The 25,964-nt window shown below is 40.1% G+C and overlaps 1 protein-coding gene across 8 annotated transcripts in view; it reads right to left on the bottom strand.

Moving 5' to 3' along the window:
- Positions 1 to 25,964, bottom strand: part of LOC138741100 (ubiquitin carboxyl-terminal hydrolase 2-like) — a 180,773-nt gene that overhangs the window by 14,175 nt on the left and 140,634 nt on the right. For 7 of the 8 annotated variants that reach the window (XM_069894654.1, XM_069894660.1, XM_069894658.1 and 4 more), the window contains exons 3-4: positions 7,287 to 7,337; positions 5,187 to 5,310 (exon numbers count right to left, since the gene is read on the bottom strand). In XM_069894654.1, coding sequence (XP_069750755.1) covers positions 5,187 to 5,310; positions 7,287 to 7,337 — 175 coding nt within the window. Of the gene's footprint in view, positions 1 to 5,186; positions 5,311 to 7,286; positions 7,338 to 23,852; positions 24,101 to 25,964 lie in introns of those variants that run through there. The other variant, XM_069894661.1, reaches the window with a different exon arrangement.

The raw sequence follows: 25,964 nt of genomic DNA, 5'->3' as shown, positions 1-25,964 counted from the left end.
TGTTCAATGAGATCATTTTAAAAGTTGCCATCTTTAACAGTGTATTTTAAGATGTATCAAACTAGATGAAACCACAAGGGCGCCCTCAAGGTTAACAATACGAAAACCCAGACCGAAACTTATATTCCCGATTCAAGGTCAATAACATCTAAGTTCAAATTAATTAAAGGCATTTAATGCTTGAAACAAAACCATTTCTCAATAACTTCCATTATGTTAAACAATGTTTTCATTAAACTAGTAAACATAAAAAGAGTAAAAATAAAGAGCTGATTCCACAATCTGCCATTCAATTTGTTCATCATAAGGCAGCGGTCGGCAGTCCCGGGGTCTCATTAAAATTATTCAAATTAAATGCAATATATTTAATTACTGAAGACAAAATGAAGAAAGAAAAAAAACCAAAAGTTTCTCCCCGACAAGTGCTGGAAGAACAAGTGCTACCTCCTTCCATTTTACGGGTCATGGCCAAGCCACAAAAACACATGCAGCTGTCAGACATCAACTCAACACATCCCCTGACCTCCATGGGAAAAAGAACCTCTTGATTTAATCAACAATTCCATCTAACATAATAATTCTTCATCCATCAGAAAGAGAAAAAGAGGGGTAACCCCCCCCCCTCCATATATTAAATTCATTGTAACAAATCGGCATGTTACTTGAACTTTAGATAAACTCTGAGCATATTCTTCAGCTTGAACATAATTTGTAAAAAACATATTCTGTTAACCTGGTACAAATATCTTCAAAGTGGCAGGATAACGCAACACAAATCTGTAACCTTTATCATATAAAACAGAAAATTTCTTAAATGGATTAAATTGTCTCCTTTAATAAAGTTTGGTTCAAATCTGGATTTAAAAAGATCTTATCCCCTTCATAATTCAAAGGTCCATATTCTTTAGCCATCCTCATCACCAAACCTAGAAGCCTCTCTCTATCCTGGTAGTTCAAAAATCTAACCAGGATAGATTGGGGTCTCTGGCTTGGACCTGGCTTTGGTCTCAGAACTCTATGAGCGCTTTCAATTAGAATCTTGTCTTCAAAATGTTCCTGTCCAAATATCTTCGGTATCCATTCTTGAAAAAAAAAGAATCACATCTTCTCCTTTACCTTCAACATTCCCACTATTTTAACATTATTTCTTCTGCTATAATTTTCTAGAATATCACATTTCTCCAACAGTTTTTCATTCATCGAGATCAAACTAGTCATCTTATCTTCAGACATACTGTATTAGATCTCTCTTCAATACGCTGCTCTTCGTCTCAAATATCTTGAACCTTACTTTCCTACTTATCCACTCTTTGTGAAATGTTATTTATCACCTTTAATGCATTATACACTTTAACTGTCAAATCTGTTTTAACTTACGTCAATTCTTCAGACAATTTAAAATTATTTTCCAGAGACAAATTAATTTTTATTTGAAGATCATCTACTTTTGACTCAATCTTATTTGCTTCTTAAAAGTCTTTTTTTTTTGCCTCTAGTTTGCTCCTCTTCTGAACTTGATGTTTTTTCTTCATGCTCATATTCTTCTGAATATATGTAGATATATCCCCTTCATGTTCAGATGTTGAAATGCCAGACTGCCCCTTTAAGAGACCTTGATTTTTTTCCCCAACTTATTTTCTTCAGTACCACGCATACCCAACTTCTCGCGCACGTGCGTTGCAGTTTTAGTTTTGCGTCCAGCGCCATCTTTATGGGTCGCTGCAAAGAAGGCTCTGGAAGAAGGTCCCTCTCCCGGGTCCTCGCCGGCGGATCCAGAAAGTACTTCAGTGGCCTGCTTCATCACTAAGGTAGGCCCAGCTTCTTTTTTCTTCTTCAGACTTTTTAGTAGGAGTTAATTTAGGTGTCTTCTCTTTCTTAGGTGACATCTATCTTCAGTTAAACACTTTATATTAACTTTAGAGTAATTTTTATTTAAAAAAACTTTTCTAAATAAGTACTTTTTAAATTATTCCCACGGGACTCATAAAGTTGTGTGCTGCTCCTCACGGTATTATATGACTTCCCCCGTCCCGAGGTCTCACTTTTAAGAAAGTCCCATGCTTCTTCTAGTGAACTCAAGAAAATCTTTTGAGTTCTACGCCTTATTCTGAGTCTTGCAGACAAAGGGTAGGTTTAAAACCTTTCCTGTATAGTTCCGACATTACTTCATGGTAAACTTTACGGAATGCAACAACTTCTGGGCAGTAATCTTCGAGGAAACAAATGCGTGTTCCTTGATAAGTCAAATCTTTTTTTGAGCGTGCCAACCTCAAAATTATTTCTTTCTTCTGAAAATGATGAAATTGATTAATTACATTCTGGGGGTTCCTGAGGTTTCTTTGGTTAAGTGGGAATGGTGTGCTCTTTCAAGCACAGAGACTTTTACAATAGCTTCTTCTCCAAAAAGATCTGCAATTAAGCTTATGAAAAATTTTAATGGTGGTTTGTCCTTCTCGATCACTTCCTTAAGACCTAAAATGCGGATGTTATTCCGGCAATTCTGACTTTCCAGATTAACTACACGTTGTTTTAGCTTATTATTATCATCAGTCAGTGTCTCATTTTGTTGTTTAACTTTAACCAGCCATTCATTTAAAGCAGACTAATCTAGCTCCAAAGTATTCAAACGTTGTTCAAAATGAGGTATGGATTCCAGAACCGGGTCTAACTTCTTCCCTATCTCTTTGGCCCACATTTTTAAAGCATTATTTATATCCACAGACTATTTTGAAATTGTTTTAGAGGAGGCCATACTCAGTATCAAAGGAGTGTCTTGTTCAGGGTCCCAATTCTTCCTGTGTCAGTTCTGTTTCTTCCCTCCCTGCCATTTAGACCCAACCACACGTCTTCACAGCATCTAGTTGCCAGTGGAAGTGGAAAAAGAAAAGTATTTATCCCATTCTGCTTCAACTGCCCATATATAGGTGGTGCATATCAAGTTACAAATCGCAGTGTAAACCAATGAGCCACCATTGATGTCTCCAGTCCCTTTACCCATGACTTAAATTTGGTTATTGGAACACAAGAAACAAGAGCAGCAGGATTAGCCATTTGAGCCTGCTCCTCTATTTAATAAGATTGTGACTACTCTGGCCGTGGACTCAACTCAACTAACCCACCTGTTCTTTATGGCTCTTTCCCCTTTAACTTTTTATTCGGATGTCTGCTGACATTTCTGCACATCTTATTGAAGGGCTCAAGCCTGAAATAGCAGTTATATATTTTTTAATCTTTGCTATATAAAAGACATTGTTTGACCTGCTGAGTTTCTCCAGCATTGTGTTTTACATCTGTTCTTTATAACCCCAATTTCTCCTACTATACAAACATCTAACTGTATCTTAAATATACTTAATGAGGTAGCCACTACTACTTCTGGGCAGAGCATTTCACAGATTTACTATTCTGTGGGAAAAAAGCAGCTCCTCCTCATCTCCATCCTAAATCTACTCCTCTGAATATTGAGGCTATGTCCTTTAGTTCTAGTCTCATTTACCAGTGGTAATAATAGTCTGCCTTCATCCTATCTATCCCTTCCATAATTTTGTACGTTTTCACAATATTCCCTCTCATTCTTCTGAATTCCAATGAATGTAGTCATGTAGCCTCAGGCAAATTAATCTCTCCTCACAGGCTAACCCCCTCATCTCCGAAATCAACCTGGTGAACCTCTCCACACCATCTCCAAAACTGGTTTTCTCATGCAAGGAGATCAAAAGTATTCACATTACGCCAGATGTGGCCTCACCAGCACCCTGTACATTTGCAGAAGAACCTCCCTGCTCTTAAATTCAACCCCTCGACCAATGAATGCCAACAATGAATTTGCTTGATAACCTTTTGCACCTGCAAACAAACCTTTATTTTTTGTGATTCATGCAACACTACAAATTCCTCTGCACAACAGTTTAGTGCAATATTTTACCTTTTTAATAATAATCTGATCCACTATTTTTCTTCCAAAACAGATGACCTTGCATTTACCAAAACTCTATTCCATCTACAAGACCCTTCCCCAATCATTTAACCTACCTATATCTCCCTGCAGACTCTCTGCATAATTTTGCATTTGCACACAATTTAGTGTCATTCACAAACATAGGTGTGCTATACCTGCCCTCCTATTCTAAATTGTTACTGTACACAAAGATAGGGTTTGGTAGGTGAACAGGGCTGTTTCCATGCTTTGTGACTCTAATACTCTGCCAGAATACCTCCTGGATTTGAATCTCCAATTAACCTTCTCTTTTCCAAGATGAACAATTCTAATAATTTTTGAAAGACAAAAAAAAAAGACTTGAAACCAAATAAAACTCCATGGAAAGATGATCTTTTGGACAGCTTGTTAATGGAACAGTTCCAAGTACATTATTTCATTCAGGAAGTAATAAAGGCTATGGACACCAAAGAAACTTAAGAATGAGGATTTAGAACAAAGCCACTGGAGTCAATCCAGGAAGAGCAAAAGCAAGAAGAGTCTGAAATATTAATTTTGAACAACTCTGTTTCTTTTTTTCTCTCTTCCTTTTTACACAGTGCACATTGCCAGAGAGAGTCCCTTCACTCTGAAAATCAGTGTCAGGGGATGAATCCACAGCCTCTTCTAATCTTAACAACCCCAGCCCAGTCCCACTTACCCTTCTCCTGCTTTCTGTCCAAACATGTTTACTATGCTGTAGCCTTCTGGCATTGGAACCTGATAACACCATGACAAGGACAATGAAGCATTTGGGGCCTTCTAAATTCAACACTTTTCTGAAAAGCTCAATGATGAGTATAATTTTTGTAGGGTTAATAATGGAAATCGCCCAGCAATCCATGGTGGTTTGTTACTGTTGAGCTAACATTCCCAAGTTGCTAGATGGCTTATACGTAAAATGCTTGGCAGTATTAAACTGTTGCAGTTTTTGGAAGCAAATACTGTATATTTCAAGAAGCACCTTCACAGTTAATACTTATGGTGATGTATTATTGATAGGCAGTGGTTATGATGGTTTAAATCTGGGTACTGTATTCAAGAAACCTGGGGGGGGGGGGGGGTTGGTGTTTGGAACTGCAAAACCTTTCTTGTCATTGTGGGATAAAAATAGAAATATACAAGATGAGAGGCATCAATTATGACATCACAGATTTGAAAATCAGAGCTTTAAGGGTACCTTCAGTCAACTTTTATCAAGAGTGCCTACCTTCCATTAGCGCAGTGTTGGTGCGACTCCGGTTGTTGAGCTCTCGTCGGTAGGCATTCTGAATACAATAGTCTCGTAGCTCTCGGGTGTTGCTCAGACATTGCAAGATGGAGTTCATGAAGCACTGCAGCAAAAGTGGAAATGGAAAAAGAAATGTTCATGACCAGGTATAGCAATAGGTAAATAGCTCTGGGTTATTCTGCAAAACAATTTGCATTCACTGCAATGGTAGGACAAGTTGGCACACTGAGGAGTCAATGGTACAAACGTGTTGCTTTTAAAAGCAAGAGAAACAAAAGATGGGCTGCAGTTACCAAGTGATAAAAACACTCGCGAATTGAAACATGAAGCAACAAATTCCAGAATAGTTAAACATTGCTCTATCACACATCTCATCTTTGTTTTCTTCTCTTCAGCTTTTCAGTAACATTTCCCATCCAACACCAGCCTTTTTGACTTTGTGAAGGAAATGAGCTCTGCCAGAAGATTCAAAACAGTTTCAAATCTAAAACAGCTCCAGAAAATGGAGGCTGCACAACTGTCTCCTAATTCTAGATCAATATTCAGCAGAATACTTACATTTGTAAGGGTTAAGATTACCCAAAAAGCTCTCTCAAAGGAATTACATTTAATTCAGATAAGTTGAAAGATGTTGGCATCAAACATGAGAAAAGATAACACTGACATATGTTACCGCCCCCCCCGCCCCATCCCCAGAGCCAATGACAGTTTTCTCCTGACTTACTTTATTTCATTACTGTTCATTACTTAGCACCACTGCACACCCACCGCCCCCCCCCCCCACCCCCACGTCTAGCTGAGAATTTGCATTAAACAGTTTGAATTAGCAACCTCTGAAATCTGTTTATACAACAGAGGCAAAAACAGGTGTCTTGGATTCAGGTGGGTGCTTGCAAATCCTGGACCATCATTTACACAACATGGAAACAATCAGCTTGTGTTTAATCAACAAGTACTGTTTTGGGTTTGATTCACAAGAACTTTCACTGTTCCTTGATGTCCCACCTTGTCCAACTGATGACACAGATGTGTGAATTCCCAATCCATACAAATTTTGATTGTACCTTGCATTCCACCACTCTACAACAAACTCTTAAATGGGTCAAATGCTAAATATGTTGTTACTTAGGGTCACTTTTGGGAACCCCAGGAATTGATGCTTGTCTCAGCTAGGAACAGTATAATGAATGTTACAACAATCTTAAATGTGCATGGGCTATAGGAAGGGGGTGGGAGGGAAAAGAAAGATCAGGCAAAACTCTTCAAATCTCCTAGTCTCTAGAGTTGGAAAATATGTACACAGTGAATTAGATCAAAATTTGCCTGGGAAACAGTGCCCTCCATGTGCACAACCTGGTCATGCTCTTGCCTATTTGGGGAAACTTCAGGTGGTCAGCTCATGACCTAAATGCTGGCATTTTCACAGCAAAAGCTGACATGCAGACTGCTTCCCTGTTTACTGTTCCATGCTATCTTTCATAAGGGACCATAGCTTTTCATGAATAAATTTTAAGCTTTCAAAGTCTGGCTGTTAGTAGAACCCAGCATCTCATCAAATGCTCATGGGGCAGTTACAGCACCGGCTGGATTCAAAATAAAGCTCCATCTACACTTGCTCTTTGAACATTCCCAGCAATGTCACAACATGGTGAGATAGAAATGACATTTGGCCAAAATATATGTGGGATATTTGGGTGGCACAGGCTCGTGGACCAGAAGGGCTTGTTACTGTGCTGCATGCCTACATTTTAATTTTTAAAAAAATAAACAGTTTATTTGAGAATCTACTGGGAAACAGAACTGAATTTCTCAGAAGTTTGTATCATCATGTTCTCTGGATTTCTTCATGAAAGTACCTTATCTAAAAAGTCCTTGCAATGAAGGAATCTCTAATGTAGTAAATTCTCCAAGACTGACCTGGACTTTCCAAGAATTAACTTTTACTCCACATCCTGCATCATCCAACATAGTTCCTCTTTAAATCATAAAAAACTGCAAAACACATTCTTAAATAAGTGCTAACTTTTAATGATTATCCAGAATCAAGTTAATCCATTTTCTACAGAAAATAAAACTTACTGTGTTGCCCAGATTCCGAAGTCCCACAAGCCCTTGGTTGGTTTTTGAATTCTGTAAAACAAAAATAAGGGGAGATAAAAGATTAAGTTGGATATTTTACATGTTCCAAGAAATAATAGTCTCACAGCTGGGAGTCCATTTTGTTTTGAGTTAATTAGAAGTGAAAACCGCTTTAATCATTGTTAATAATGCCAGTAATCCCAGTTACTGTACTCAATGTTCTCAGATCCTTATACATAACAAGAGAGAGCCAATTAAACATGCTCTGACATGGATACTTATTAACCTGATGGATGCTGAAAGTTTAGTTTTTGTTAAAAGAAAGTTCCCTCCTTTCCTTGCCCAAGGCCATGTATACCAAGACTCCCTGGGATACACAGTAGTAACCAAGTGCATGGATTCTTCTTGGGTGCAGGACAAACAGATGCCACCATTTTTGATGCTATAGGATCCTGGTGAGATGGAGAGGGTTACGAGTGGCAGCATTCTTTCTCAAGCAAGTAATGATTGATCATAAGTATGTATGTCAAGATTCAATAATTCCTGCAGCCTTCCCCCACCCCCCATCCAAATGTTTCTATGACCTGAAGCAAGTGCCTTAGACTTGAAAATACCAAAGCAAAGTGATGTCCTCTCCCAGGTCAACTTGACCGGTTTTGTGACCCATGTTACACTTGGTCAGTGATGTTGGTCAGGCCATATCATTTTCATGGCCCACACTAGACTTCTGTAACAAATACTTTAATCCAAGCCATTGGACAAAATTACCACATTAGCAGAGGAAAAGATACATGATGTGTCCAGTGCTTCCTTGGAAAAAAAATATCCCTACCGACTCCTAGGAATTTCTGATCCATGACTGCTCAAATGGAAAAGGGGCTTTCAGAACCTGCATGCATCTGTACTGAGTCCCTATGTTACAGGCAGAAGGTCCACATGGTGTCACAGACTACCCACCCAGGCAACTTGTCAGATACCTCCTGCCATATTAGTGGAATAATTTGCCATTTCCACATTGGTCACATTAACCAGGTCACACTCCCAAGAGCAAAGTGGAGATAAGACATCCTCAATCCTAAGGGATTGCCTAAGAACAAGGTTCCAATGCGAAACAGTTATAGCAACTAATCAAGTCTGGGAGAAATGTACAAACAAATTCCATTTTAAGTCCTGTATCCACATTTTCTGGCTATGTTAAACAATGAAGTAGAAAGAATGTTGGCCAAGAACGTGGCAATTTTTGAAAATCCATTGTGATCATTTACATCCTAAGCAAATTTCTGATTTATTGCATTATTTAAAAGATGACACCTCTGACAATGAAGTGATGCCTCTGGCAGTACAAAATGTCTTCAATATTGTCTATTTGATAATAGAGCACTCCCTTAGTATTAGTCCATCAGCAGTGTGCAGCTTTCTCAGTACCACTCCCCTGATAAAGAAGCACAGCCTTTTGTACTCTTCCTCTGAACATGTAGCATTACCTCACTATCAGACTGTATTCAGCCATCTAGAGACTGACTAGAGCCCAGACTAAGAAATGAAAGTGCATCATGCTGGCATATTCTGTTGACAGCAGAGCCTGTTAACTGAAAATGCCACACACAACTAGCTAAACACATGACTAGCATGAATTTACCCTTGCACCATTCATTCTGACCAAGTTACTTAGGCTCTGAGCTGTTGTATTAATTCTTTAATATTAATTAAAATCAATTACTTAATTTATTTGATTTAATAAATGCAACTAAAAAAATTCATTCATTATTTATTTTTTGTAAACTAATTCTACGAATTGGGATCAATGGCCTGGGGACAAAAGATTGAGGAAATTCTGATTTCTTCTTGAATGTTTTCTTTGAATGGGGCCGATTATTCCTCCTTGTATTCCTTTTAATTGGGTGACACGTTTAGCACAATGCTGTTACAGCGCCAGCTACCCAAGTTTGAATCCAGCACTGTATGCAAGGAGTTTGTACGTTCTCCCAGTGTCTGCATGGGTTTCCTCTCGGTGCTCCAGTTTCCTCCCACCATTCAAAATGTATGGAGGCTGTAGGTTAATTGGGTGTAAATGGGCAGCACAGGTTCGTGGGCCAGAAGGGCATGTTACTGTGCTGCATGTCTTAAATTTAAATTCAAATTTAAAATTTAATTTAGAAATTGTATCATATGATTTTCCTTGCTGACATTTTATTCTGTTAACAAAATTCTATCCAGGAAATATTCATCCTACAACGAAACTACCTGCAGAATAACCGTGCAATTTCCAGTACCCTCCCAAGTCAAATATATTCTGGAAAATGCCAGGCCCTACAACTATTCTTTAAACAGAAGGTTCTAGAATATTGTTTGATCACGACTATGCTATTTTCTCCCCATACTGCACATATGCAGAAACAATTTGCTCAGAGATCAGGTACAAGGACTGTTACCAAGTAATTCCCATCTGAACCATGGGGGTTGAAACTAATTGCAAGAGATTTTTTTTTAGATAGAATTTGCATGATTTTACCAGTCTGAAGAATGTCGGCGGTCTCAGCATTGGTCGTTCATACACCAGAACTAGAAATCTCTAAATTTCTTACATGAGTTTAGACAGCATACCAGAAATGTGGTAAGTAAAGAGGCAGGACTTGCAACGTGCATCATCGATACATCCTATTAATTTTGTTCACAAAATGCCTGTAGTTAACTTTAGACTGCAGGCATTCCAGGAAACTTGCTTGGGGTCTAGGTGGTAAGATATCGGAACAGGAATGGCACCCTCATTCCCGTTCCAACCTTTTTACACAGCATGAACAGGAAACACCCGTGGAGGGAGAGAAACAGAGCTAGTGTTTGGCACACTGATTTCCAGCAACTGCTGTGGGCCTCCCATCTCACCATTCTAGCAGCCTCTTATGCCCTTATTTTTCTCTTTAGTTGACTGAAAAAAAATATATCCACGTTGAGGGTAGGCAAAACTTTGATGTTGTAAACAAAATTGAAAATGGCAATAATTTCCTGAAATGGAGCGGATATATAAAAAACATGAGTTGTAGGAACAGACAATTCTTGTTCCAACTTCAATTAACCTGGTCTCAGTTCAAACTAGCCCATTGCTGATCAGTTTACAAAGGCCCTTTCAAACTGCTGTGTAAAATGGGGTTAACCGGGCAAATTGCTCAGTTAGCACCCCAGTTACACGCCAGTTAGAAAGGGTCTGACCTGGTCAACCTCATCAAAATCCAACCGGGTACCTGACCTACCTCAGAGGTAGTCAGAAAACCCAGTTAAACATACCTGGGTCGCGTCCACAGGTGATTTGAAAAACAAAAATGGCTGACCACTTATTCTGGTGATGTCAGCGCTTGTGTGCCTGCATCACTAGGCAGCCAGTATTCAGACATCCGGCGGTACTTCTGGTGAGTACATGATGCATCATTGCGAGGGCGGGATCCCCCTTAAATCGCCAGGCTGGTGATTTAATGGGTAGATTTCTGCCCCCCCCCTCGCAATTTTAAAAGGTACTTCCAGCACCTTTGCCCCAGTAATCGCATGAGGGCTACCCAGGTGCTGCAGTTTAAAAGAGACTAGTGTCCTCTGCATTGGAATGCTGACACTGCAGTTTGTCCTGGGATGTTGGCCCTCTGATTCTGACGCAGAGGTGTCAGCCTTGATTTGATGCTCAGGACTCTGGTGTCAGATTTGAACTCAAACTTCAATCAGAGGATAACATGCTTGTTATTACTTGCAGTGTATGTTCAAATAGCCAGTGATACTTCTGTCACTATTAAGGCATCTTTTCATTTGAGAACCAATCAGGACTAAAAAAATTTAGCTGAGACTTTCACTTCGACCTACAGTTTCAGATGACAGAAATATAACTTGTGCTCAGGTGACATAACAGTTTAAGCTTATCTATGTGCCTTGATTGGAGTTAACCCTGATCTTGGCTTTCAGTTACAGATAGCTATGTGAACAGCTGACTAGAGGTCACAGCTCCATGGACAAAAGGATAAAACAATGTCATGTCAAACCAGAGGTACATCAGGATATCTATATGAAGGGAAGAGAATTATTGCCAACCATGGAATAAATTACTAAACAAAAATTAAATTCTGCTATGTTTACACTACAATGGTGGGGTGGGGGGTATGGGGGAAGGAACTCCATAGAAGCATTTTGAATGTGGCAAGGCCTGGACAGAGAGTATATGGCAAAGTTGTTTCCCATGGAGAGGAGCCTTGGACAAGAGGGTATAACTTTAGGTTTGAAGGTCTGAGATAGGGAGGAATTTCTTTAGTCAGAGAGTGGTGAACCTTTGGAATTTGCTACCAATATTTCCTGGATATTGGCTCTCTGATTCTGACTCTCTCAGAAACACCAGCCTTGATTTTATGCTCAGGATTCTGGTGTGGGGTTTGAACTTAAGCTTCAACTCAGAAAACATGCTTGTTATTACTTGCAGTGTATGATCATATAGCCAGTGATACATCTGACACTGTTAAGGCATCTTTCATTTGAGGACCAATTAGGACTAAGAAAATTTAGTCTGGCTGTGGAAGCCAAATCATTGGGTGTATTTAATGCAGAGATCAATAGGTATCTGAATAGTTAGGCTATCAAAAGTTAAGGGGAAAAGGCAGGAGAGTGGGGCCAAGTGGGAGAAAGGATCAGCTCAAGATGGAATGGAGGACTCAATGGGCCAAACAGCCTTTTCTGCTCCTAAATGTTATGGTTTAATAAAAGCAGATGTTGGAAATCTGAAAAAACTCAGCAGATCATAGCTATCTGTGGAGAAATAAAACAAGGTGTGACTTCAAATCCCACTTGTGTCCTGAGCATAAAATCAAATCTGATATTTCTAACTGACAGAATTAGAATCAGAGAGCCTAATACTCAATGCGAGTTGTAGTGTCAGAGATCCAGTACAGAGGATACATTGTGTTGTCCTTCAGATGGCAAATCAAATTCAAGTCAGGGAGACAGCTACTGTGTGCAGCCATTCACTTTTGTTTACAACATCAATGTTTTGCTTACCCTCAGTTTGGATATATTTTTTTCAGTCAACTGAATGGGAATGTCTAAAGAGTAAAATAAGGGCATAAAAGGCTGCTAGAATGGTGAGATGGGAGGCCCACAGCAGTTGCTGGAAATCAGTGTGCCAAACACTAGCTCTGTTTCTCTCCCTCCACAGGTGTTCCTGCTTTCTTTCTCAATATTTTTATTAAGTTTTAATATAATACATAGTGTATGGAAAAAAGACTGATGCATAACACTGATGCAGCTATAAAAAAGTAAGTAAACTCGTTAACAGAATTTTTTTTAACCTTATGCAACATTATTGATTCGTGGATATATTGAAAAAAAAGAAAAAAGGAAGAGAGAAAAAAAATTTAAAAATGTGATTATATATAATCCAAACCCTAAACCATTCCAAAGTTTCAAGGCAATATAAAGAAAAAGTACAGTACTAGTAAAAATAAGGAGAAACACAAATCCACTAGAATCATAAACTACATAATTATTATTCCCATTAAAGGTTATGAAATAATCCAAAAAGAAGCCACAGAGATTAGAAAAAAAATTAAAATTAAAACACTTGATCATTTTATTTTCTCCAAAGTTAAATATATCATCTCATGTAACTATTGATTATGAGCGGGACAATATCTTTCCATCTGATCAAAATTATTCATCTCACAATAAGAGAAGCGAAGGTCAATACATGATGTGGAGATGAAGACAATTTCACTACCTTCTGTTCACCCATCCCAAAAAAGGCTATTAATGGATCTGGTGTTGTTTTTTGAAGATTGCAGATACGCAGGGGAATATACTGATAGGAGGGGACTTTAACCTTAATTTGGACTCAAAGATGGATAAAACTGGAAAAAAGACTAGCAGAAATAACAAAGTAACCAAATTTATGGTTAAATCGATGCAGTAAATGCAACTTTTGGATATATGGAGGAGACAACACCCAAAGGAGAAGGAATACTCATATTATTTGAGTAGACATAAAACATACTCAAGGATTGACCTGTTCCTGTTGTCAGCCCATATCCAAGGGAGAAAACGGAATATATCCGTTGTTATCTGACCACTCACCCCTGTTATTAGCAATAGAGCTGGAGGACATCCCACCGAGAACATATAAATGGAGATTAAACTCCATGCTACTTAAAAGACAGGATTTTAGAGAATTAATTGAGCGACAAATTAAAATGTACTTTGAAATAAATACGGAATCAGTGAAAGATAAGTTTATACTATGGGATGCAATGAAAGCCTTCATCAGAGGGCAGATAATAAGTTATGTAACTAAGATGAAGAAGGACTACAGTCGGGAAATAGACAGCTGGAAAAGGGAAATAGCAAGTACAAAAAAAGAATTATCAATAAGAGAAGATACAACAAAAAGAAGAGAATTGACGGACAAAAATATAAAATATGAAACACTACAAACATACAAGGTGAAGAAGAACATAATGAAGACAAAACAGAAGTATTATGAGCTAGGAGAAAAAACGCACAAAATACTAGCTTGCCAGCTTAAGACAGGACAAACTAAAAGAACGGTATTGGCATCAAGGAAAAAGAACAAACAAATTACATATAACCCAACAGAGATCAATGAAAACTTCAAGGAATTCTATGGGCAACTATATCGAACTGAGAACGAAGGGAAAGAAGACAAAATAGATGAGTTTCTAGCTAAAATTGAACTACCGAAATTGCAAGAAGAGGAGCAAAATAAATTAATAAAATCATTTGAAATAGAGGAAATACAGGATATATTAAAAAAAAACTACTGAACAATAAAACGCCAAGAGAGGATGGACTCCCAATAGAATTCCATAAAACATTTAAAGACTTATTAATTCCTCCTCTCCTGGTAGTAATGAACCAGATTGAAGAAACACAAAACATACCAGATTTATGCAAAACAGCAATAATTACAGTAATACCAAAGATGGGGAAAGATCCACTAACACCAGCATCGTATAGACCAATATCTCTACTTAACACAGATTATAAGATAATAGCTAAACTATTAGCAAACAGATTGGCCGATTGTGTACCAAAAATAGTAAAACTAGATCAAACTGGATTTATTAAGAAAAGACGAACAATGGACAATATCTGTAAGTTCATTAACTTAATCCATGCAGTACAAGGAAACAAGACGCCAACATTGGCAGTTGCCTTAGACGCAGAGAAAGCCTTTGACAGAGTAGAATGGAATTATTTATTCAAAGTACAACAGAGGTTCAACCTACCAGAGAAATATATTAATTGGATTAAAGCATTATATAAGGGACCATTGGCGAAGGTGACAGTAAATAGATATATATCAAACCAATTTAAATTAAGCAGATCAACTAGGCAGGGATGTTCACTATCTCCCTCACTGTTCGTGTTAGCTATAGAACCACTGGCAGAACTGATAAGAACAGAAAATAAAATAAGAGGGATAAAAATAAAAGAGAAGGAAGATAAAATCAGTCTATTTGCAGATGATGTCATAGTATACTTAACAGAACCAGAAATATCAATAAAAGAATTACACAAGAAATTGAAGGAATATGGAGAAGTATTGGGGTACAAGATCAACGCAAATAAAAGTGAAGCAATGCCAATGATTAATGCAGATTTCACAAAGTTTAAGAAAGAATCACTATTTAGATGGCAAACACAAGCAATTTGATACCTAGGTATACAACTAGATAATAATCTAGGCCATCTATACAAACTAAATTATCAGCCATTAATGAAGAAATTACAAGATGACTTAGAACATTGGAAAGACTTACCACTAACACTGATAGGAAGGGTAAATTGCATTAAAATGAATATCTTCCCAAGGATACAATACCTATTCCAATCGTTCTAACAAAGAAATTCTTCAAGGAGCAAAAGAAAATAATAAGGAAATTTTTATGGAAACGGGGGAAACTGAAGATAGCGCTAGATAAATTAACAGAATGGTACAAACAAGGGGGCGTACAGCTACCAAACTTTAAGAATTATTATAGAGCAGCACAATTAAGATGCCTATCAGATTTTTATCAAACAAGGTAAAAACCAGACTGGACCAGATTAGAACTAGATAAAATAGGGGAGAAGGTACCAGAACATATACTATATAAGTGGGATGAAAAGCTGATGCAACATAGGAATTCACCAGTACTGCACCATCTGCTCAACATTTGGAAGAAGATTCACGTAGAAAGGAATAAAACAAATTATCAACTACCAAAATTAATATTGACGCAAAATCAACTAAACCCTTTCACAATAGATAACCTTTCTTTTAGAGAATGGGAGAGAAAAGGGATCAAAAGAATAAAAAATTGTTTTAAGGGAAATAAATTATTATCTTTTGAACAAATGAAAGACAAATATGGTATAACTCATGGTACAATGTTTGCATACCACCAACTGAAAACCTACTTGAAGGACAAATTGGGAAGCAGGCTGAGGTTACCAGAAGGAAGCAATTTTGAATATGTGATTACAGACACAATGATAATTAAAAGATTTATAACAAACATGTACATCAAATTGCAAGAGAAAGAGAATGAGGAAACAAGCTGTAAACCTAAACAAAAATGGGAACAAGATTTAAACATAAAGATAAAGAATGAAACATGGGAAAAACTATGCTCCGGAACTATGAGAAATACAATAAACACGAGGTTACGCATGATACAATATAATTGGTTACACAGGCTATACACCACGCCCCAAAAGTTAAATAAATGGGACCCAACAGTATCAGACAGATGTTTTCGCTGTAAGAAGGAAACGGGAACAACAGTACATGCAATTTGGGCATGTGAGAAAGTGGAAAAATTTTGGGAAGATCTAAGTCAGGTATTAAATAAAATCACAAAAAGCAACATACCAAAAAAATCCAGAGCTCTTTCTTCTAAGTAATATAAGAAGTAAAGAACTTGGACTTGATTTGGATGGAGCACAAAAAAGATTTATTATGATAGCCTTAGCTGTAGCAAAAAAATGTATTATGTCAACCTGGAAATTAGAAGATCGCCTGAGAATACAGCAATGGTACATAGAAATGAATAAATGTATTCCATTGGAAAAAATAACATATAATTTAAGAAATAACATCACAGTATTTGAACAAATTTGGGAACCATACATGGAACATAACAGAGAAGTCCTACCGCGGACCTCCACCCCCTAAAATGACAGAAGGAGAAGAAGATGAAATGAACTGACCCAGTGTGTAAAAGTAGAAGACACAAATTTCTTGTTTATTTTCATTGTGTGATGACATTGTTTAATGTATCATATATGTTGAACGTTGAGTGGGTGGGGGGGGGGTGAAGGAGGGAGGGAAGGGAGGGGGAAAAGGGGAGAAAATGACACTGTGTATATTCAAGAGGGAAATGTTTGTGTGTATTTTGGTCAGAATGGTTCATAGTGTGAAAAGTAAAAAATTTAAAAAAAAACAAAAATAAACATTCCTTATGTTTACTCCCCACCTCTCCACAACTTGAAATACTTATTTTCACACTTTTGTAGATGTGATGAAACATTACAGAATAGAAACATGAATCTTGTTTCTCTCTTCCTACAGATGCTGCCTGATTTACTGTGCATTCCCCGCATTTTTCTGTTTTGTTCTCGTCCCATTGCTCTTTGAATAATTAGTCCTGTTGATCATTCCACACTCTCACTGCCCATGTATTCACACAGGTAACACTCACAACCAGTTTTCCCACTGTTTCCTCTTCCTTTGCTCAAGGAATCCTCAATCCAGATGGCACTTTATCTCTGATTGCAATGTGCTATGCATATGACTACGTGCCTAGGCACAATTCCAATGCTATCTACAAATTTGCCAATGACACCACAGTTGTCTGACACTTACAAAGTCCTATCACAGATAACAATAAGGAAGAGTAAAGGAGGGAAATAGATCAGCTAGTTGAGTGTTGTCAAGGTTAGCAAAACCAAGGAGATGATTGTGGACTTCAGGAGGAAATTAGGAGAACACAAACAAGTCCTCTTCAAGGGGTCAGCAGTGGAGAGGGTCAAGAACTTCAAATTCCTGGGAGTGAACATCTCTGAGGATCTGTCAAGCTTCCGTGTTAATGCAATACGAAGAAGGTTTGCCAGCAGCTATACTCTATGAGAAATTTGAAGTGATTTGGTAGGTCACCAAAGACTCTTGAAAACGTCTGCAGGTGTATTTTGGAGAGCATTCTGGCTGGTTGCATCACTGTCTGGTACAGAGGTGCCAACATTCAGGACAACAAAATAACTTCAGAGGGTTGTTAACTTGGCCTGCAACATCACAAGCACCAGTTTTCACTCCACTGACATATACTATAAACCTTCCAATTCCCACAACTACCTGGACTACACGTCCTCACACTCTGCCCCTGCAAGGATTCCACCCCCTTCTCTCAATTTCTCTGTCTCCGCTGCATTTGTTCCCAAGATGAGGCCTTCCTGTCCAGAAGTTCTGAAATGTCTGCCTTCTTCCACAAACGTGGCTTCCCCTCCTCCACTATCAACTCAACCTCCACCCGCATCTTCTCCATTTCTCACTCATCCTTCTCATCCTCACCTACCACCCACCAGCCTCCTTATACAAAACATCACCCACTGGAATTTCTGGCACTTACTACAAGATCCCACCACCAGACACATTTTTCCCTCTCCTCCCCTCTTGGCCTTCCAAGGAACCGCTCCCTCCTGATTCCCTCGTGCACTCATCCCTCCCTACCCACTGCACCCTGGCACCTTCCCCTGTGCTTGTAGGAAGTGCAACACTTGCGCCCACACCTCCTCCCTCACCATGATTCGGGGCCCCAAGCAAGCTTTTCACATGAAGCAACACTTCACTTGTACATCCAGAGGACTTATTTACTGCATCCAGTGCACCCTTTGTGGCATTTTGTACATCAGAGAGACAGGTCACAGACTGGGACATTGCTTCACTCAGCACCTCCTCTCTGTTTGCAACCACAGCAACCTCCTAGTGGCCAACCATTTCAATTCTAGATCATACTTCTGCACTCACATCTCTCTCACGGCCTCATGTATTGTCTCACCCTGACCATCCACAGATTGGTCGAACAACACCTTACTTTCCATCTGGGCACCCTCCAGCCATGGTATGAACATTGGCTTTACTGCTTTCCATTAAACCTGCTTCCTTTTTCTTTCCCCTCCCCCCTTTTTCTGTCCTTCCAGTTCTTTCACCCACACAGTCCTACCATTCCCACCCCCCAACATTACTGCGGTCCCCTCCCTCCTTTCTCCACCTATCATCTCCTGCCTTGGCACTCCCTTCCCCCTCCTACTCTTTTGTTCAAATGCTTGCTGGCATTTTCTCATACTTTGATGAAGGGCTCAAGCCCGAAATGTCAGTTGTGTATCTTTGCCTTTGTTACATAAAGGACAATGACCCACTGAGCTTCTCCAGCATTTTGTATTTTTACAGTCTTCACTCCATCGAGGTCATCTACAAGAGGTGACATTTTCAGAAAGCAGCCTCTATCCTCAAGAACACCCACCAACTAGACCATGCCCTCTTCACTCTGCTACCATCAGGAAAAATGTACTGGATCCTGATGTCGAGAACTCAGCGACATGAGGACAGCTTCTTTCTTGCTGTCATCAGATTCCTGAATGAACAATGAACCAAAGACTCCTTTTCCCATTTCACCTTATCAAAGTATCCTCACTATTTTGTGTCTATGTAGTTTTCCTTTCATTGTCTTTGTGCAGTTGTCCTTAACCTTTGCTGGTCATTCAGATCATCAAAAAGGAATGTGCGGGTGTTTTTTTCCCCCACTGACTTCAATGCATCTGGAAGAGCTGGAGAATCAAATGGGAGGGAACATTTTGGGGGAGCACAGGGTAGATATTTGATTGAGATCAGACACTACTTCAGTTGCAAGTTCCACGGGCCATTTTACGGTTTTATACGAGCTGGAAATGGGGTTAAACCTGGCACGTGTGCAGAGCCATCACACTGGATACGAGAGGACACCGCTCGTCTTCACTACCTCTCCCCTACTTCGCTGCCCTCGGAGAGTACCACTGGTATCCAGCGTCGCTGAGGAACTTGGGTTAAATCCGGGGCGGGAGTCGGGTTCAGACGAAGAAGGTGGCATTTGCTGGTTTCCCGGGTGCCGTCGCTCTGTTCAGGCAGGGGCTCGCTGCTAACGGGGCCAAGGAGATCAGAAATAGCCATCGAGATAATCTGACGAGGCAGCTTCGCTGGGAATAGCAACACAACCTCGATCCTTGGAGAAGATGACAGCCGGCTGCAATGACGTCTCTGAGCCTTTGACGTTACTGCATTCTCATTAATCGCAGTCCTCCTGCCCCTGGCTCCGTCTGGCACCTTCACGATCAGCGTGACGCGCGTTGCATGAGATTTGTTGTTCCCGATGGAAGGCGATGGACGTGTCTTGAATTTTTAATCATCGAGTGCAAAGCGGGCCCCTAGGGACTGAACCACCAGATTCGTCCAGCCGACTCCCACCTGCTGTTGGCTGGGCTCAATCCTCAATGTGCCTCGCGGTCCGAAGCCGGGACACATCCCGGGAGAGGGATTCCCTACTGGGCTGCTTTCGCCCCCTTCTCCCACGCGGCCGCCATTGGTGTAGAAAGAGTAGATCTCTGACTTTGGAATCACAAACGGCAGGCCCTTCGGCCCACCATCCATGTCCGCGCAGGTCTCCATCTTAGAATGACTGGCCAGCACCTTCCTTCTAAATGGTCTCATTTTGCTGGGAATATGGGCTGTCATGGGCGAGACTAGTGGCTGCCACATCTACGTCTAATCCTTTTTGGATTAAATCTGCTTCTTTTGATAGGAATTGATTATCCTGCTTTGGAATCCAAACATTTTTTTAAAATTGAATTTAAGTTGAAGAATATCACGGAGTCATTATTCCGGAGTGGTCCAGATTCAGAAGACGTGAAGAAGTGCAATAAGATGCTTCCCCAGGTATTGCCACTGTACATTTGAACCAGCCCCAGGAGGGAAATCAGTGCAGAGGTGTTGTGATTACTCACAGCACCCCATTTTATTGCTCCAAGAACAAGATTAAGTCACAAGTACCCACCCCACAGGTTTTGCTCCTAGTCATGTCTGCAGAGTGAATTACTGTATTTGTTTCTGATCCAATTGGGTATAGACATGTTTAATCTGGTCTAGCCCATAAATTACACCCACAAATCACCAGACTCAAAGGATGCTTAAGTGTTAAATTGTAGAAACGATCTGGATGCTTAAATATAGGAGGAGTGGGTGGGCTTGCACCTGGTATGAAAACAGAAAATGCTAAAAACTCAGCAGGTCAGGCAGTATTTATGTTGAGCAAAACTGAGAGAATGTTTCATGCTGAAAATTGGAAGCCTCATTTTTAATTCTGGGTTTATAAACTCATATAATATGTAGATCCAAAACCTGCTGAGAATTAGTGCCTTGAAAGAGAAGGGCACTGGACTCTGATCATTTGTCTTCAAATTGAACTTCAAATTATATCCTGGGACTTAAAGGCTCCAAACTCCAAGGTCTCACAGTCATGAATAGAAAGGGTTTAGAAGGATATGGATCAAATGCAGGCAAACGGGTCCAGAATGCCAACTCTGTCAGCATGAACAAGTGTGACCAAAGGTCCTGCTTAATGCTGTATGTTATCTTTGCCTTCTTGTGCAACATTCTATTTTAGGCCTATCAATGTAGCCCATAGGTCTCTCACCTCACAGGCAGGTGCAGTTTGTAGGCGAGCTATGGAGTTGCAACTTATTTGGAAACTGCACATTTGAATTAAAGTGTGCACATCTACACATGAAGATACAGTGGAGAAAGAATGAGGCACCCAGTTCAGGTCATGAATCAGCCAAAATAATTGCTCACACATGCAGGCATTCTTAACTCAATAGCTAGATCTAAAAGCTATTTCAGAAATGTGACAATCAATCCTGTGGAGGAATTCAGCTGTACCACCATGAAATCTGACAGTGACTGATGGATTCTGCTGATAAAAGGGCGGCACGGTTGACGTTGCAGTTAGCACAATGCCTTTATAGCATCAGCGATATGGACCAGATGTGGGTTCGAATCCCACGCTGCCAGTTTATATGCTGTCCCCATGTTTTCTCCCACCATTCAAAAAGTACCAGGGATGTAGGTTAATTGGGTGGCACAGACTCGTGGACCGAAATGGTCTGTTACCATGCTACATGTCAAAATTTAAAAAATTAAAAGTAGCAGACAAGTTTGGCAAAGGGTTAAAATGATTTATCTGACTTCTGGTATCATATCTTTATAAAAGTGAAAGTTTTAAAAATGGAGATGTTGAAAATCTGAAAAGAAAATGGAAAATTCTGGAAACACTCAGAGGGTCAGGCAGCATCGAAGGAGAGAGAAAGAGTTAACATTTCAGACTGAAGATGCTTCATTTAAACTAGTAATGTGAGAGAACTAGTTTTAATTGCAGGGAGGGCAAGGATGAAATGGATAAGACCATGGGAATATACAAGGGCTGCTGAGCTGTTCCAAGGTTTACAGAGGCACCCTATTACATTGGGAGAGGTTAGAGTGGGAGAAAACAAGGGTTTGTGTCAAAATTGAAACACAGGGACAAACTGCTGGTGAAATCTGAAACCAAAATGGTGGAAATGTCTAGCTATCAGGCATGGCAAGAGAAAAACCAAGTGTGCAATCATTTTATTAATTATTACACAAAATAGAATATCAGTCTTAGATCATTGAAAGAGATTGCCCCAGCTCATCTATGCAACTTTTTCCAATAAATTTTAGAAACAAGCTTAGTATTAAAAGTGGCATCTCTGGCTGCCTGCCTATTGCAACTAGATACACAAGCACAATTAGGTGAGGCTATACCAATCTCTTGCTCTCTCAAAATTTGGCTTGACTCTTTAATCTCAACACATGCACAGATTTATTAAAAGTGAGTAAGAGGGAGATGGATATACTCTGCATACCTAAACTGGAATTTGCATTAATACATGGTCAGAGTTAGGCGTTTGTAGATAGAGATGAGTCTTCACAGACGAGGGCTGGAGAAGGAGAGGGTTAAATGAGGCAGGAACAAAGTTAGGACACATTTTAAAGAGGGTAAAATTACATGGAGATACCAACAGGTGTTGATCTGCCCGAACCTGGGCTCTCTTCTCATTAAAATAGGTTAAAAACTCAAATAACTGATCTCCCAGTAATTATTGATATATCCGACAGGGTTTTTTTTTTCGTGCATCAACATGACCCACAGGTGTCTCATGAAACTTGGCTGAGCAACGACAACAGACACCAGGGCCCCCTAACCACTGAATTGAGGTGAATCTCAGAGTAGGTCTGACCAATGATCACAGTCTGCAAGATCTGGAACAGCAGTAGGAGCCTAACAACATGCATAAATACATCCTGCAAGTCCATTTTAGTGAAATGTTAATATTCTAAGATAGAAAGGCCAGCTTCATTTCTGAACCCCACCTTCTCTGAGTATTCAAAAATGTGAAAGAAGGTAGTTTGCAGACACTGATTAAGGAGACCAGCTGAGTTTCTCTAGCACAGTGTTTCTCAACATTTTTCTTTCCACTCACATACCACTTTAAGTAATCCCTATGCCATCGGTGCTCTGTGATTAGTAAGGGATTGCTTAAGATGGTATGTGAGTGGAAAGGGAAGGTTGAAAATCACTGCTCTAGACTCAATAGTTACTGAAATATTTTGCTTGAGAAAAATTGTCAGTGGCCCATTTCCTTTGGAGTTATGAAACCATGCACACAACGAGTCAATTAGGTATAATTAAAACAATCGTTTTTAAACTTTTTCTTTCCACCCACATACCACCTTAAGCAATCCCATACTAATCACAGATGGCATAGGGAATACTTAAAGTGTATGTGAGTGGAAAGAAAAAGGTTGAGAAACACTGCGTCTAGCACTTTTCGTGTTGTTCCGAGAATTCCCACTCTTTCACCTCCTCCACTCCAAACTGGGGTGGCTGATGACTTCCCACGTTGTTCATTAACAAGTTAGCACAGGCAAAAGGCGCTGGCTTAATTATAAAATTCAAGTGCCATTGGGTTCGGCACTTCCTAGGATGAGGGATGGTGGGAGATTGGGCAAGTGCAAAAATGCTGGACGTACAATTTCAAAAGATGAATGAATAGTGGATCAAAGTGTTTGAAATGGGGAAATCCACAAGAGTCCTGGAGAGGACCATCACGGACGCCTCCTGTGCTACAACAATTTAACGCAATTGGTTCATCCTAAGAAAATCAATGCATCGGCTCTTAAAATCTCCGAAATGTCGCCAACATTTCAGAGCGCAATGATGGGCGCTGACAGCTTCTAGCCAGTGGCGGCGGCTAGGTCAGACTGTCGTTCACCTGAGCTCCCCAGCCACCAGCAACCCTACAAGAAGCCACACGTCTCTCTCGGAGGTTGGCGGGTCTGTAACTAGACTGGGGACGAGGAAAGTACGATTTTAAAATAACAAGTAAGATTTCCACGCTGCCATCTTCGGCACCGACCACTGATCGGAATCTCCTTACCTTAGCCTGGTTGATCAAGAGTCCGACGAAGGTAGAGACCAGCATGGACCCAGAGACGCTGGAGCTCTTCCTCCTAAGTTCCTTGCTGAAGAGACTAAGAACCGGCTCCTCGGGCACGGTCACCGTGTAAGACTGTCGCATGCTGGGCATGACCACGACAGGGTGCCTCGGAGCTGGGATAGCGACTCCCGTTCTGGATCCTGAGCTCTCTGAACACTCCTCTCAGTGGTTCCGAAAAGGGAGCAGTAGCAGCCCAGATCGCAGGTTATATGAACACAGGCGTCTTTCGACGTCAGGTGCCGTGGCAGCCAGTGTGAAAGGAGAGGTGGAGCTTGGCTCCTTGCCTACCAACTCTCTGCCTCGACACCTTCCTCCGAGGATTTCACATATTAAAATATCCGAACAGCAGGTCAAGTTCCCTGACCAGTGAATACTGAATAAAACAGATTAATTCAATCATATCAGGACAGATTGCTATTGCCAATAAAGGCTGTCTGGAAGCATCCTATCATTCACTACAATCACTATCTCTGAGTGTAAGTCATCATTAACGCCGACTACCAATACTGTCATTCTGAACTCAACCAGCAACTCCAAACACAAGCGGCTCTCACCATAACCACTGTGTCATAACCATTCAGATGAACAGCATCAGGGATCATTGTGAACATGGCCAGCCCTCGATGTGCTCAATAATGGGCGAGATCTTACTAAAGGCGGCAAATGGTTGTAGGATCAGGCCTTTCCACCTATTATGTCCCTGCTTACCGTTATATCCTATCTATATTAATCCTATTTATGGACATTTAGGCATCTACATCGCCTTGGCCATTCAAATACTCGTCCAGAATTTCTGATTGAAAGAGTATCAACCCAAAATATTCATGCTGTTTCTCTCTCCACATGTACAGCCTGAATTTTCAGCATGTTCTATGTTCATTTCAGACTTTCAGCATCTGGAGTATTTTTTCATTAGTCTTGCTCTTGCATTCATATTTCTGCAGGTTCCAGATTTACAGTTATTCTAAGTCTGGGATTTGACAGATATGGTCACATCTATGAAACAAACCAGAAAATACTGGAAAATAATCAGGTCAGGTGGCATCTGGCAAGGGAGAAATAGAGTTAATGTTTCAGATGGGTGTTCTTTCATAAGGATTAGGAAAAGTTAGAAATCAAAGTTGTTTGAAACTACAGAGGGATGATCAAAACAAAAGGAATGTCTGTGAAAGGACTGAACAACAAAAGTGCTGGTGGTACCAGCTGAAGGATACAGTTCATCACAACTATTCTGTATGAAGGAAATGCAAATTGCTGAATCTGTGGGAAGATTGTGTGGCTCGGTATGACAAAACCATCTACCAATTTGCCAATGATACCACGGTAGTGGGTTGTATAAAGGATGGGAACGAGCAAGCATACAGGAGGGAGAATGAATACTTTGCTGAATGGTCACAAAACTAAGATGATTGTTGACTTCAGGAAGGAAAGCCATTGGTATACAATTCAGTGATCATTGTGGATGAGAAGTAGAGAGGATGAGCAAATTTAAGTTCTTGGGAGAAACTATCTTGGAGGACCTTTCCTGGACCAAACACACTAATTGCATCATGAAGAAAGCACATCAGTCAGTGTCTCGACTTCCTCAGAGGTTTGGTATGACACGATAATACCTGGCAAATTTCTACAGAGGTGTGGTGGAAAGTGTGATGACTGGCTGCATCAGGGTCTGCATAAAGCCCTCCAAAAGGTAATGTACAAAGCCAAGGACATCATCAGCTAAACCCTCCCCACTATTGAGAACATCTACAGGGAACACTGCCATCAGAGAGCAGCAACAATCATAAAGGATCCACATCACTCTGCACACACTTTTCTCACTGCTGCCATCAGGAAAGAGGTATGGGTGCCTCAAGACTCATACCACCAGGTTCAAGAACAGCTACTACCCCCAAACCATCAGACTCCTCAACAGCAAACTCAATCACGGATTCATTTAAGGACTTTTACTTGTGCACTTCATTGATTTTCTTTCGTTCTCTCTGTATTGCACAGTCAGTTTGTTTACATTTGTTATCTTTTATTTGTTTACATGTCTATGATCTATACAGC

Source organism: Narcine bancroftii, chromosome 8, assembly GCF_036971445.1.
Source record: "Narcine bancroftii isolate sNarBan1 chromosome 8, sNarBan1.hap1, whole genome shotgun sequence".
NCBI classification, from domain to species: Eukaryota; Metazoa; Chordata; class Chondrichthyes; order Torpediniformes; family Narcinidae; genus Narcine; species Narcine bancroftii.
The sequence above is the reverse complement of the archived record's forward strand: the minus strand, read 5'-3'. Positions and strand labels throughout refer to the sequence as shown.